The sequence below is a fragment of the Dufourea novaeangliae genome, unplaced genomic scaffold (genome assembly GCF_001272555.1).
Source record: "Dufourea novaeangliae isolate 0120121106 unplaced genomic scaffold, ASM127255v1 scaffold63, whole genome shotgun sequence".
Taxonomy (NCBI): Eukaryota; Metazoa; Arthropoda; class Insecta; order Hymenoptera; family Halictidae; genus Dufourea; species Dufourea novaeangliae.
In genome coordinates this window covers 546,140-559,384 of record NW_015373939.1, presented here as the reverse complement: position 1 = coordinate 559,384, position 13,245 = coordinate 546,140, and the positions used below count along the sequence as shown (strand labels likewise).

General features: G+C 32.2%; 1 protein-coding gene across 1 annotated transcript in view; it reads left to right on the top strand.

Moving 5' to 3' along the window:
• LOC107185622 (EF-hand domain-containing family member B) overlaps nt 1–3,640 on the top strand; it is a 13,859-nt gene extending 10,219 nt beyond the window's left edge. The window contains exons 7-10 of the mRNA XM_015573348.1: nt 1,478–1,670; nt 1,768–1,845; nt 3,239–3,357; nt 3,461–3,640. Coding sequence (XP_015428834.1) covers nt 1,478–1,670; nt 1,768–1,845; nt 3,239–3,357; nt 3,461–3,640 — 570 coding nt within the window. The remainder of the gene's footprint in view (nt 1–1,477; nt 1,671–1,767; nt 1,846–3,238; nt 3,358–3,460) is intronic.
• Nucleotides 3,641–13,245: the final 9,605 nt, after the last annotated feature.

Sequence of the window (13,245 nt, the reverse complement as noted above, 5' to 3'; positions counted from 1 at the left end):
ATATATATATATATATATATTTGTATATCCTGTTAGACTTTTTGTGAGCTATAAATCCGAGAACAAAGTTTGGAGCATTTTTATTAAACTTATAGATTGTAATGACGAATTTTAACTCCACAATTAATAAGATTGTTCTAATGCAAGTTATTGTGCACGTATTTGAATCATTTGAATTATAATTACTTTCATTTTAATGCATTTTTTTGTTGGCCATCGTCAATGCTTTTTTTGCAGCAGTGGTGTACTGACTATGAGTGACATCTAAAAAGTCTCACTACTGCAGGAATTGAAAATATAAAATTTCATTTATACATCTGAGTAATATATAAATAAAGACCACAGAGTTTTTACTATATGTTACGTACTATTTAGCATAGAAAAAACCCTAATAATTACCTATTATTTGAGCGTATTAACGAAAAAGTTCCCTTAAACCCTAAAACAGGCGGCATACTTTTTAAATAGTGCAGCGAGAGGAATGCAACGTATATTCTGGACATAACTATTAATTATATATATTGATAAAAACAATTAAACCGTTTAAAAATACATCATAATGCTTTTTTGTATGTAAATTGTTTAAATTTCATCATAAATCAGTAGATAATCACAGTTTGAACCAATTAATTCTTTAACTTGTAGCCGTACATAATATACGTATTCCGCGGTACGACAGTCGTAGCTAGACACGTGTAAGGCTACGGTTACGCTAGGTGCGTATACAGCAGTAGTTATACTAGGCCGATTCTGGACCACGGATCCAACGGAAATATCGTTGATAACGGTATTGTACTCGTACATATCGCAGACCTAACCGGCTCCAACGGAAAGTTCTCATGCTGTTGCACGCGTACATAAGCCAGACCTGACCTTGATAACATTTTTGAAATTATTATGCTATTGCACTCGTACCTGCAGCAATCCAAACACCCCCGACTCCAACGGATTCGCATTCTTGGAATTATTATACAATAACGTACGACAGTCTCTCGCGCTATTGCTCGCGTATATAAGGGGGAGACTCCTTTGGGGCCAACTCCGAATCGATCGAAGCGCTGATGTAAACAATCGGACGCTAGCGGAAACACAAAATCGAATTTGGGATATTTGACACAATGTGACTTGTGCAGCCATCTTGTGTGTTTTCATCGGCGTTTGTCACAATCGCACACTTTCTAAAATTCTAATTCTTTCAATTCTACGTGTTTATTGGTATTTATACGGATTAGACCACCCTGTAGGGAAGTCTACCCGTGAGTTCTATACCCGTGAAAAGTTCATTTGTGCAATTGTTGAGGCAGAAGTTGGAATTTACGAAATCGATTGTCTCTCTCGTGCATCGCGTATACATACACGATTCTCGTTGATTGTGTGAGTGCACGGGCCAGCGCACGGGCCACGGGGTCTCTATTAAAATTATAACAAATAAATACTGTCAAATAAATACTGAAGACAAAACTAATATTTTTTTTAGGATTATGCAAGAATATTACCAGAAGACATAGTCTTTACTACTGCGGCTAAATACAAAATGTACATAAACAAAATTTTGTTGATTCCATTATTGGATCTTCTTCAGATACGCAAAGAGAAACATTTGAATTATACAGAATTTTTAAATCTTTTAAATTGGAAATTTGATTTTCCAACATTACCAAAAGTAGATAGTAATGTATTTTAATATTATTTCATACCTCACAGTTTTACAGAAAAATGTATACAAAAGTATTAACATTAACCGTTTCTTCTATCAAACTTTTTTAGGAATGCCTTTAGAATGTCAATACTACAACACTGTATACAGGGACACAATTGGAAATGTAAAAGAAATAAATACCACAAGTTAGTATATTGTATATATAAATTTTAGTATAGTAATGATGAAATAGGAAATTCTATAGAATTAGTGAATTATACAAATTCTACTTATTCAATTTTATGTATATACGATGTGAGTCATCTAATTGTAAGAGTAGAACCTAAAATGGCTCCGTTATTTTTAACTGCACACGAAAATGCGCAGAGAAGAAAGTATTAGTTTCAAAAGGGTAAATATTGAGACAATGAAGATTTTTTTCTCAGGGTCACATTTCCCGAGATTTCAAGGTCATCTAATTTTTTTTATGGAATGGTATATTTTATTAATGTCATATTGTAGCCGATAGAAGAACAAATTCATCCATGTATAATATGTTGATCTTCAGATGACCTCTTGTGAAGTGATTCTTATAAAATTAATTTAATGTATACAGGTAATGTAATGTTTATATATTTAATATTATTAAATGTAAATAAATGGGCTATCACAGAATATGTTCAAAATAATGACCGTTGGCATCTACACACTTTTGTAATCTAATCCTAAAAGAATGTTGCACATTACTTAAAATCTCTAGGATAATATTCTCACATTCTCTAGTAATACGTTGATACAAATTATCAGCAATTGTTGGCGCATTGACATAAACCTTATTTTTCAATGTTCCCTGCAAGAAGAAATCAAGTGGGTTCGAATTTGACGGACATCTGGCCAGTGAACAAGTCCACCTCGTCCAATTTAGCGAGGGGCCAAATTTCTGTTCAATTTTTCCATCGATATTCTTGCGTAAAAAGCAGAACAACCATCCTGTTGATACCACGTATTCATACGATTTTGAATAGGTACCATCGCGAACAAACTCGGCTTCCGCTAGGGGAAAAAGTGATGTAATTGTAAGGGAAGGGACTCCTACCAGTTTATTTCGGAGTTACTGAAAGTTATGCCAAATTAACATTTGTTTCAGTATTTGAAATCAATTTATTAACCCTCCGAGTACTGGACTCGCGGGGCATCCGAGGCCGGATCATTTCTGACTCACATCGATAAGTTACTAATGCAGTGTTCCAGTTAAAAAAAATGCAATTGTATTTTGCATTAAGAAAGATCATACAGTTCTAGGATAGAGCTTGTTAAACAGTGCAAAATTTTCCTTTACGATTTTTCTAATTTCACTTGGAACAAAATTATACCTAGCCCAGTTGCTAAAATTACGTTGTATATCAAAATAACATGTCTTTATGTTATTAGCTCCCAGTCATGGACTTGAAAATAAACTATTAATTATCTAGAATCTAGAACAAAGTTAAAATTGTAAAAGTTGTAGGAATGAGCTTTTGTTTGAAATTACAAATTGCAGACTAACACCATTAAGGCGAAATATTTATAGTATTATAACAAATTCATTTATTTTCATAGGTACTCTTAGTGCAGGAGTCATGTCTGGAATTTGGGAAGACAAAACAGCTACTGCTTACAGTCTCATATCTCCAACTGTGTTTACAAAACATGGGCTAAGCTATATCGATCTTACTAAAGTATGTTTAAAAGTATTAATCTATATAGAAATATCTTGAGATACACGCATAAGGTTCTAAGAAATACTAATAACATTGTACATTTATGAATACTTTCCTATAGCTTCGTAGCAAAGAAGAAATAAAAAGTATATTTGAAAATATTGGAGTTGAATTTCCTGACAACAGTTTTACTTTACTTTGGGAACAAGGATTAAAAAAAGATGGAACACAGAATTTATGTGTGGAAACTTTTAGAGAACTGCTTGATCAAAATAGTATAATTAATAAAAATAATTTGTAATTCTCAATGACCATTTAAAATGTAACACACGTTATTTTTATCAGAATTACTATATACTACAAAGAAAATAAAAAAATATTTTTAAAAATTCTCCATATTTGAAATATAAAATTTACTTCACCTATACATAGAGTAGACATACGATTTCTGCACCAGTCGGGGCTGTAAAGGGCTAAATTTTCAAGAACCGTGAAGGAATCGGTGACCAATTACCCGAGCGCTTGTGAGCAGTTGTACGACGCAGCTGCATATACGGTGGGCTGGATATACGCACTTTACGGTTATGTTAATTATCTCCATTATTTTTAGAGATATCAGAAAAGTGTATTCACAGAAGTTTTTTAGTATCTTTGAAGTTCTTAAAGTTAATTATGTTCTTTTATTAATGATATTGAAATACTTTGTAAATGATTTATGTTTTTCGATTATGATTTATGATTTATGAATCTATTGAATGATGTTTTTTACATTATAATTTAAAATAATTTTAATATTATTAACTTTGTTTATTTTACTTAATAAAAACATAACGTACGAAGAAATGTGTACTGAAGATTGTATTTTTAATCCTGTCCAACCGCAAGATTCGATTTGGAATCGTTAACTTATTTAGCATTTATAGTTTATATCATGAACCTAAAGATTCAATATGGCATCGTATCGTATAATTGTTTGTGGATAGACGGAAAAGTTCTCGAAAATATCATTCGGGACCCGAAGATCTCACGGGACCCGACATCTGTCGGGATTCCGGCCGCTCACGCCCGACTTGTCCCGACCCGACCCGAGTCTCGGGAATCCCGTGATTTTGGGTACCCGCACACCCCTCGTATTTAACATTAGGTACGACATTAAATATTCCATGTAGCTTATAAACATGTCCACGAAATGAAAAAATGCAGAATAACCTTAAAGTTCTTATCTGACTTGATTCAAAACGTCGTATTAACACTTTAGTAAGTACATATTTACGAGCCGGAAATAATTGCTGGAGAAAGCAGGACAAACATCTAACAATAAGATTTTAATATGTATATACATATAGAGTGTCTTCTTTAATGTGATAACTCGAAGTATTTCCGTGATTCTTAATGGTAAATGAAAATTAAAAGAAAACTATTATTTAACTTAAAAAACAACTATTACAATTGTTCAATAATTTTCTTAAGGTTTTCAATGGGAAGTATATTGTTTAAGTAATATGTAATTTTATTTAAAAACCAGAGAAACAAAAAACGGAACGCAACGGAGTTATTGCATATTTTCTTAATGAAATCATGCAAGTCTTTTTATGATCGAAAACGACGGAGAGGTTTTGGATGGTCAAGGTAAAGGGGACACTGTACATGTGTACTTTACGCAGGCCCAGCCAGTGTAAAGACATTTCAAGTGTCCAATTATATTGTTTGGACTTAACGGTATCGGGATTTCATTCAACGACTAAGTATGAGCAAGAAAGATAACACCTGTAACCAAGAAAATATTTATACCAAACATAATGTACTATGATTGAAGTTATTTATGTATTATAGTTAAAACAAAATAATATGAAAGTTATGTTATTGTTTTTTACTTTGTCTTATTGTAACGGAACCTTTAATAGAGAAAATAAATGTCTATTAATCCTCGTTTTTATTACTAATATTATAAAGTTATAACTGATGTTTTTAATCTGAATTTACATATACGCCCGTAATCCATAGTTATAATTAATATACAATCGTATTTGTTGTACTCAATTACAATTTTCATTTTTTGTTGCAGCTTGGGAATTCTACTAAATGTATTTATGTACTCACTTGTCAGCGAAGATATTTCCATTTTTCAACTTATAATACACTTATGCATTAATCTACTTCTGTTTTATTGTAATGCATTTACATATCGACGAAGTCTATTATCCAGTCACTTAAGTTATAAATTATTAATGTCAAACGTAATATTACAATTTAAAACCGTAAAGATGGAGTGCGAAATGTTACAATTTGCTTTTAAGATAGAAATATAAGAGAAACACACAACGATCGTGGTTAGAATATTTAAACGTACTATAAAAAAACTTCCTAAGCCTCGTAAAAATGGATGCATACTCTTAAAGAATAAATCGAAAAATTCGTACGTCATTATTGTAAAGTTTTATGTGATTTCGGTTCTTGGCCTTCTACCATTAGAAGATGAACCGCAGAAATTCGGTTCGCGGTAAGTGAACAATCCTCCTCGGGGCCGGTGTCTGCACAGCAGGTTGTGAAACGATGGAGGGAGATCGGCTTGCATGATCGGCCTAGCAAACTCGGTTCTGGTAGGTATTCCGCTTTAGTACGCGGGCTAACCAACATCACTTTGTGACCGGTGTATGCACGTGGATACTTCTTTTCCACATTCATTCGCGATTTTTCTCCGTTCGACAAGTTTTTCTCCCATAGTAGAACGAGACGGTTGCGACTGCAATCTCTTCTAGCGAAAGCTTCTATCTGGTTACTATAAAATAAATGCCGGAACATTGGTGACGCTTTACATGTAAAACCACTGTGCTCTTTTTCGCCAGAGATAAGTAGTTACTATTCGTGTATCAACAATTGATTCTATATACTCTTTCCACTGTCCGGTACTTTCTGCAAACGAAGTGAATTTGTGCATGTACACGACAAGAAGTGAAATCTTCCTCGAGTGGAGATTTGAGACGGGCTTCGATGTGTTGATTTCCTGACACAAAGGTACCGTTCGTTGCACGTACACGTGGGATTTAATGATCGGCGGATAGGATTGTTAACGACGACACAGTTCGAATATGTCACCTACGATCTCGAAGATATTGGGCGGAAGTGTCGGGAACGGAACAAATGCGATTTGCGAGAAAGATCATGTAAGTACCGAGAGGAAATAGTATAAAGATACCGAATAGATGATTTGTTTTAGTAATATAATTACCAGTATTGAATATACACTAACGTAAATTTTATCATATAATACATAATGTTCAATAAATCATAATTTAAGTTAAATTCTGAGGAAAGTCTACAGTCAGTGTCATTTTCTACTGTAATCTGTCAACTGTTTTTAAAACTCTTTTTAAAATTAATTCGTTTCGACGCGAGAATTCTCGTGAATTCCATTTGTGTTCTTTCAGGTTGTCCGAGGAATACGTTAAATTTAATGAAACGAATCCAGCAAAGTGTATTAACCGTGTCATTTCCGTTACTTGATTGTAAATTATGATTCCTTGAATAGTAAATTACTGTGGTAAGAGAACGGTAGCTTTCCCCCGCTATGCGTTCTTGCAAACTTTGACCGTGATAGGATTTTAAAATTGTTCACGTCAGAAGATACATAAAGAAAGTAATTTCTACGATGTGTGAGCCTTTTTTAAAATAAAAAACGTTTTTCCCATTAAATGATCTTTTTCTCGATTTTATGAAGCAATGAGCATTCTCATGACAGAACAATATTTAAAAACAATACAAGACCGTAAGATTCAGTTTAGAATAGTACTCACGTCGTACAGACATCTTATTTACTTCGTCGATTTACAAACGAGTATATATGACAGAAATAAGTATTAAAGACGATACACTATATGTGACATTAAATATTAATTGTTTATAGGAATGAATCGAACAATTTTTACGTTTAATATTAGTAGGATATTTATACTAAATAGATACTATGTACGTAAAAAGGGGATGTCAATCAACGTTGTGGGTGGATTAGTTAGGTACTTAATTTAGAATTAGTTAATTTAGAATAAATTTGAAGCTTTGCATGGTAAAGATCTGTTTATGTTATTAAAAAGTAGTTTCATTCCAAGAATATTCAATATTAAAACTGGAATAGTTATTTTGTATAGGTAAGATTGTGTACACATAACATGCATGGAATGTAGCTCTTGTTATTCTTCGATACTTTATATGTTAATATCATTTCTTTGAAATGAAAGACACGTACGTTTAATATTACTTTTTTTTCTTGTTCCTACAGTTTCACGAATGCAGAAAGTATGTTTCCTCAGACACTGCCAATACGTATGTTTCTTATTTGTTGGCATATATTATTCTTATTTTACCTGAAGATTAATACGATTCAGTATTACCAAGGTCATTAGTTATTTTGTTTTATTTCAATGACATTATGTGTATATAGATACAGAGTGATATAATAAAATGTGGTTTGAAAAAATAAAACGTTTTTGTTTTGAGAAAATATTGTAATTGATATACTTTGTTTTGAGCAGGAATATAAAATTAATGTACAATACAGTGTGTGTTTAAGTAGGAAGACATTTTTAAAAGAAATAGATTGGAGGATAAAATCAATCAAAATTTTGATATAAAATTTTTTCGTCCGAGGCTTTGTTTTCGAACAAATCGAGTTTGTAGATTGGTCAGATACGCGTACGATTAGGAACGACTTGGCTATCAAGCCATCATTGATCGTTACTGATTGTTTCTGTTCATGTAAGTGTTTATAAACATTGACAATCGTATAGTTAAAATAATGCAAGAGATTTTTGCAGATTATTCATTTCATTGTCGTGTTATAAGTATTTTTCAAATCTCTCGTGGTTGCATACAAAATTCTGCCCGATGAATGAGAAAAGCATGAATGTGGAAAAAGGCATTTTCAACAATACTTGTAGCACAATAAAGGAAGTAATTAACCTACAGAAACCTGTTGTTATATTTGAGCCATGTTACTGTTAATGTTTATAAACCAACATGGAGAGAAACCATCAGTAATGGCAATAGCTAACTTATACTCAGTCGTACGCGTATCTGACCAATCCTCAAATTCGATTTTCTTGAAAACGAAATTTCAGACGAACAAATTTTATATCATCATTTTTTCATGTTTTTTCACGTAAAATCACCTCCTTTCCGGTTATACTACGATTTCTCACACACCTTGTGTATTATAGACGTAGTATAACTTTGTATGATTAACAATTATAATTTGCATAAATTAGATGAAATAAAGATGGAAAATGACGTGTCGTGACCTATTATCTGACAACCAAGTAAATAAAATACCGTGCATATGAAAAAAACGGAGAATTGTCTCTAGATTATAAACACCAGTAAAAATAGTACGATAAACTAACTTTTTATGATTTGGATCAATTTCCTACAAAAATAAATAGGAATATGTTTCCATAGAACTAAAATAAAAAGAAGATTTTCAAGAAGGCAACTTCACCGAATCGTGTTAGATCAAAACGAATTATGCTAAGAGAATGTAATTTTTTTTCTAGGCTATGTTAATCAAAACCACGTAAAAAAATACGTTTAAAAACCGAATTAATTGTATAGTGTAAAGTCAAACGAAGACTGTTAAGAGCTTAAATCAATACTAAAGATTCAGTACAAAGCACAATTATTAAGGCTTTAAAATATAACTAATTATTATTAATTTATAGAACAATCTATTATTAATGAATACTGTGTTTCATATTTTTGTTCAAATACAAATTTTAAATAAGAACTTATTAATAGTCCGCTAACTATATATACGTATGATTTAATAAAATATTTAATATTGCTTTTTACTCAAGATCAGGATGGAAGGATGTGACATTTAAATATTTTTCTCTCGTATATTTCTAAGAAAGATTAATAATATGAAAAATGTAATTGTAAACAATTAGGTACCGTTAATGAATGCTTATACGAATAAAAGTACGTTACGGGGATAGTCTGTTATTGTAAGAGTTTATTGTTAAGTAATGTTTTTTTTAAATAAGTTAAGTATAAATTAGATAATCTACGCTTATTCATAACTACTGAATTTCATAAATAGTGCAAATACTTTCATTCTTAAATACGTTTTTACGAGTAACGATTTATCCGCCCAGTAAGTACAAAATCGAAATTTCAGGTATTAGATCTTGGAAATTCCTTTTGGTATAGAATGGCAAGCACTTAATATTCTTGTATAATCGCAGAGAATGTAATGGGGTTTGCTTGTAAAATGCTCATGCTTGAACAACTATACATTCTCTATTCGTGTCGTATTGTATACTCACGTTGAATAGATATTTTCATAGGTACAGTCACACTACAAAAATATATTTAGATGTTGTAACAGTAACTGCAAATAAAAATTCAGCTATTGTTAAATCACAATTGATCTTTTCAATCAAGTATCACGTACTTGTTATCTTTTGTGGGAACGTTATTCTAAAGGAAAATTGAAAAAGGAAGAATGAGATCGAGGAAGTATTCATAAATGTTTATTGCAGAATGGGTAATGATAATGTTAGAGTGCGTTACTCTTGCGTGATTACGTCGGATGCAATAGAAAGCGTGCAACAGCGCATGGTTCTTAAACTTCAGGCCGTTGGACTTCCATACTAAGACAATGCTGATGGTCATTGAATATTTTCAGCTGTCTGTTACGTTATATTATTTATTGATACCTCATTTTTTTTTGGAACCTCGAAGGGGACTATTAAGTTTTAATTGAGAATTATTGTCTAGTCTTGGAATAATACCAGTTGAACAATACTGTCTAGATACTACACTATGTATATCATGAGGGCATTCCATAATACGGTTGAATATTTTTGGAGCATATGGTGCTTAGTACACTGTTCAATACGTAAAATTCCTCGTAACCTCAATATGCTTTTTTTGGTAGATCTTTCTAAGCTGAAGACGAGTCTGTATATCGTCTCTTCTCAACACATACAGTTTTTGAAAACATGCATTTTTCTTTAAATTAAAAATTTTTTACTTTGGAGATATGTTGTGTTTTCACTGTAATACCCTGATAACCAGCTGCATGCAAGTTTCAAACAAATTACCAGCAAATAATGACAAAATTTTTCTAAAAAACCATAGCCATCCGTTTCCCCATTTGACGTGGGTTTTGCTGGCAAAGCTTGCTGACAAAATGGTAAAGCAAATTGGCAGCAAATTAGCAGCAAGTCTTGCAACACAACCAAAGTTAACTAACCTAGGTCAATTTATGACCTAGACTATATTGCAAGACTTTCTGATAATCTGCTGCCAATCTCCGTGCAAGTTGTTGATAGTACAATAGATCTTGCATCAAACTTGCAGCCATGTCGAGTACGTAACATTATAATAGGCATTGGACAAAATTTTGCTTTGCAGGTTTGACTGATTGGATAGTTACTTAGTTGCTTTTGATACCAAAATAATTCTCTGGACTCTCCCCAATAAAAGGATTTAAATCATTACTATATTATAGACATCTAAATACATATGTTTCAATAATAATACAAGTGAGAATTGTGAGAAGGAAACCGAAAACGTACCAATTTTTACTGATATTCTTCAATATATTTGGAAAAGTAAGGATCTAGGAGAAAATCTGACCATAGCACGCGATAGAGTAGACCATTTTGCTAAGGAATGTGTCAAGGAAAGTTATACAATCTGTTTTGTTTTCAATAAAGGAACGAAATAGTTCAACAAAACACGCGGCAACGGCAGTGGTACTCAATGATGGCGGTCGCCTGGCCTGCCGCCACAGACGAGATATAAGAATAGACCTAACATTTTATGAAGAAAATATTCAAATTGTTTACGAGAAAAAAAGATACCCATACTTTGGAACCATATTTGGGTGGTTTAATTTAAAAAAGTCACTTCATCTGGAAGTGTACATGATAGTACAACTCTCCAGCTGTAAAAAATACAGCCTCTGGTTACTGTCCGACTTATCAAAGATGTAGAAATTAACTTTTCCGAAGACGCTTTCCACATAACTAAATGAATTTTTGTAAAAACGAATAAATATTTAATGCTAAAATTTGGCACTTTTCTTAACCGTAATGAAAACCATATTCTCTTAAAATTTCAAACCTCTATGGTCAAATTCCTTCGAGTATTAAACAACTGAAGAAACAGCCTATTTCGACAGTTTTAATTCGTTTGCAACTTAACTTGTGGACCGATTTCAATATACTATATCTCACTTTGTAGGTATTTCTAATACCTAAATTTTCTATTTGACCTCTTTTTCTCTAAAATCTTTACATTTCCTTCTGCAAGCAAAAAACATGTTTCTCAAATGTTTTCGAATTCTTTTAACAATGTTGCCCAACTTTTCATGAGTCTCAAACGTATACATTTCATTTCTAATGACTTTCCAAATATTTTCATGTAGAAACATAGCTACTTAAAGTTATTTTTTAAAATGGGGGTTTCGAAGTCTAATCCGACTGGACTATGGTACATTCTCGTAGATTTGCGAGCGTTCCGACGTGCACCGCGTTCAGTGAAGTTACCTAAATGGCGGCCGATGAATCGGGTATCCACCAAATGTGAATTTCTGACAAACTTTGCAAACGTTTACGAACATGTGCATTTGGTGGATACCCGGTTTAACAGAAGCGCTAAGTGCGCAATAGCCAAGGCGACTGCCGTCATTGAGTACCTCTGCCGTCACCGCGTGTTTTGCTGAACTATTTCGCTCCTTTATTGAAAACAAAACAGATTGTGTAACTTTCCTTGCCACCTACGTCAACAGAATGGTCTGCTCTATCGCGTGCTATGGTTAGATTTTCTCCTAGACCCGTGGTGTTTTAAATAAATTGAAGAATATCAGCAAAAATTGGTGTTTTTTGGTGTCCTTTTCACCTTGAATATTATTTAAACATATTTGTCTATCTATAATATAATAACAAGTTAGATCATTTGGTTCGGCAGAGATCACAGAATTATTTTGTGTCAAACGTAATTAAATAACTATTACTGTAAAAGCACAACACACTACAAAGTTTAAAATTTGCAATTTTAAAAAATTGATTTTTTTAAAAACTGTACGTGTTGGGAAAATACGATATACAGATTCGTATTCAGCTGATAAAGATGTTTCAGAAACGCCTCTTGAACGTTACGAGGTCCAAAAAAAAGTTTAAATTTGTTGAACAGTATTACGGGAATATTAAAAATTACGAAACTTTACGTTCTCGAAAATATATTTCAAGAAAGTAAAGGCGAGACAAATACAGGTGTATAATTAACGTCCAATTTTCATCAGGTTTAGTACTGAATAATCCATTATATTTTGTTGACTTCAGTTCAAACTCGTTTTCAAAGAAAACGAAAATTAAATGTTTCCTAATAATTTAGTATTATCCTTCGACATCCAACACCATTTTCTCAAGTTCAAAAATGAGAAGATACACTGAAGTTAAGGTAGATTTTCATATTATTAAGAAACTCGCGACTTCGGTTGTTAGTACATGAATATTTAAATTTTCTTCAAGTTTGATATTTGTGTAAAAGCGAAGAAAAGAATATCCACAAGATAAGTGGTTATAGATATTAATAAAAAATTACCAAATAAATATTTAACTATAATAAATTAATAAATTAAATTATTCTAGTTCAGAAATCATTGGTTGTATTTTAGATCGCGGATCATTATGCGAATATAAATTTTTATCGATTATTTCTTTGTGACTAGAATTAAACGGATGATTGTTTACTCTATTGATAATTCTATGAGATTCAAACTACAAGAAAACCCCCATTGAATATTATTGAATTATAACCATTGTTCCTCGCAATAGTTTTTCTATTCTCTATAACTTTTTACCATTTCTTTGGAAAAATAGCATTCACGGTTAATAAAGTAAA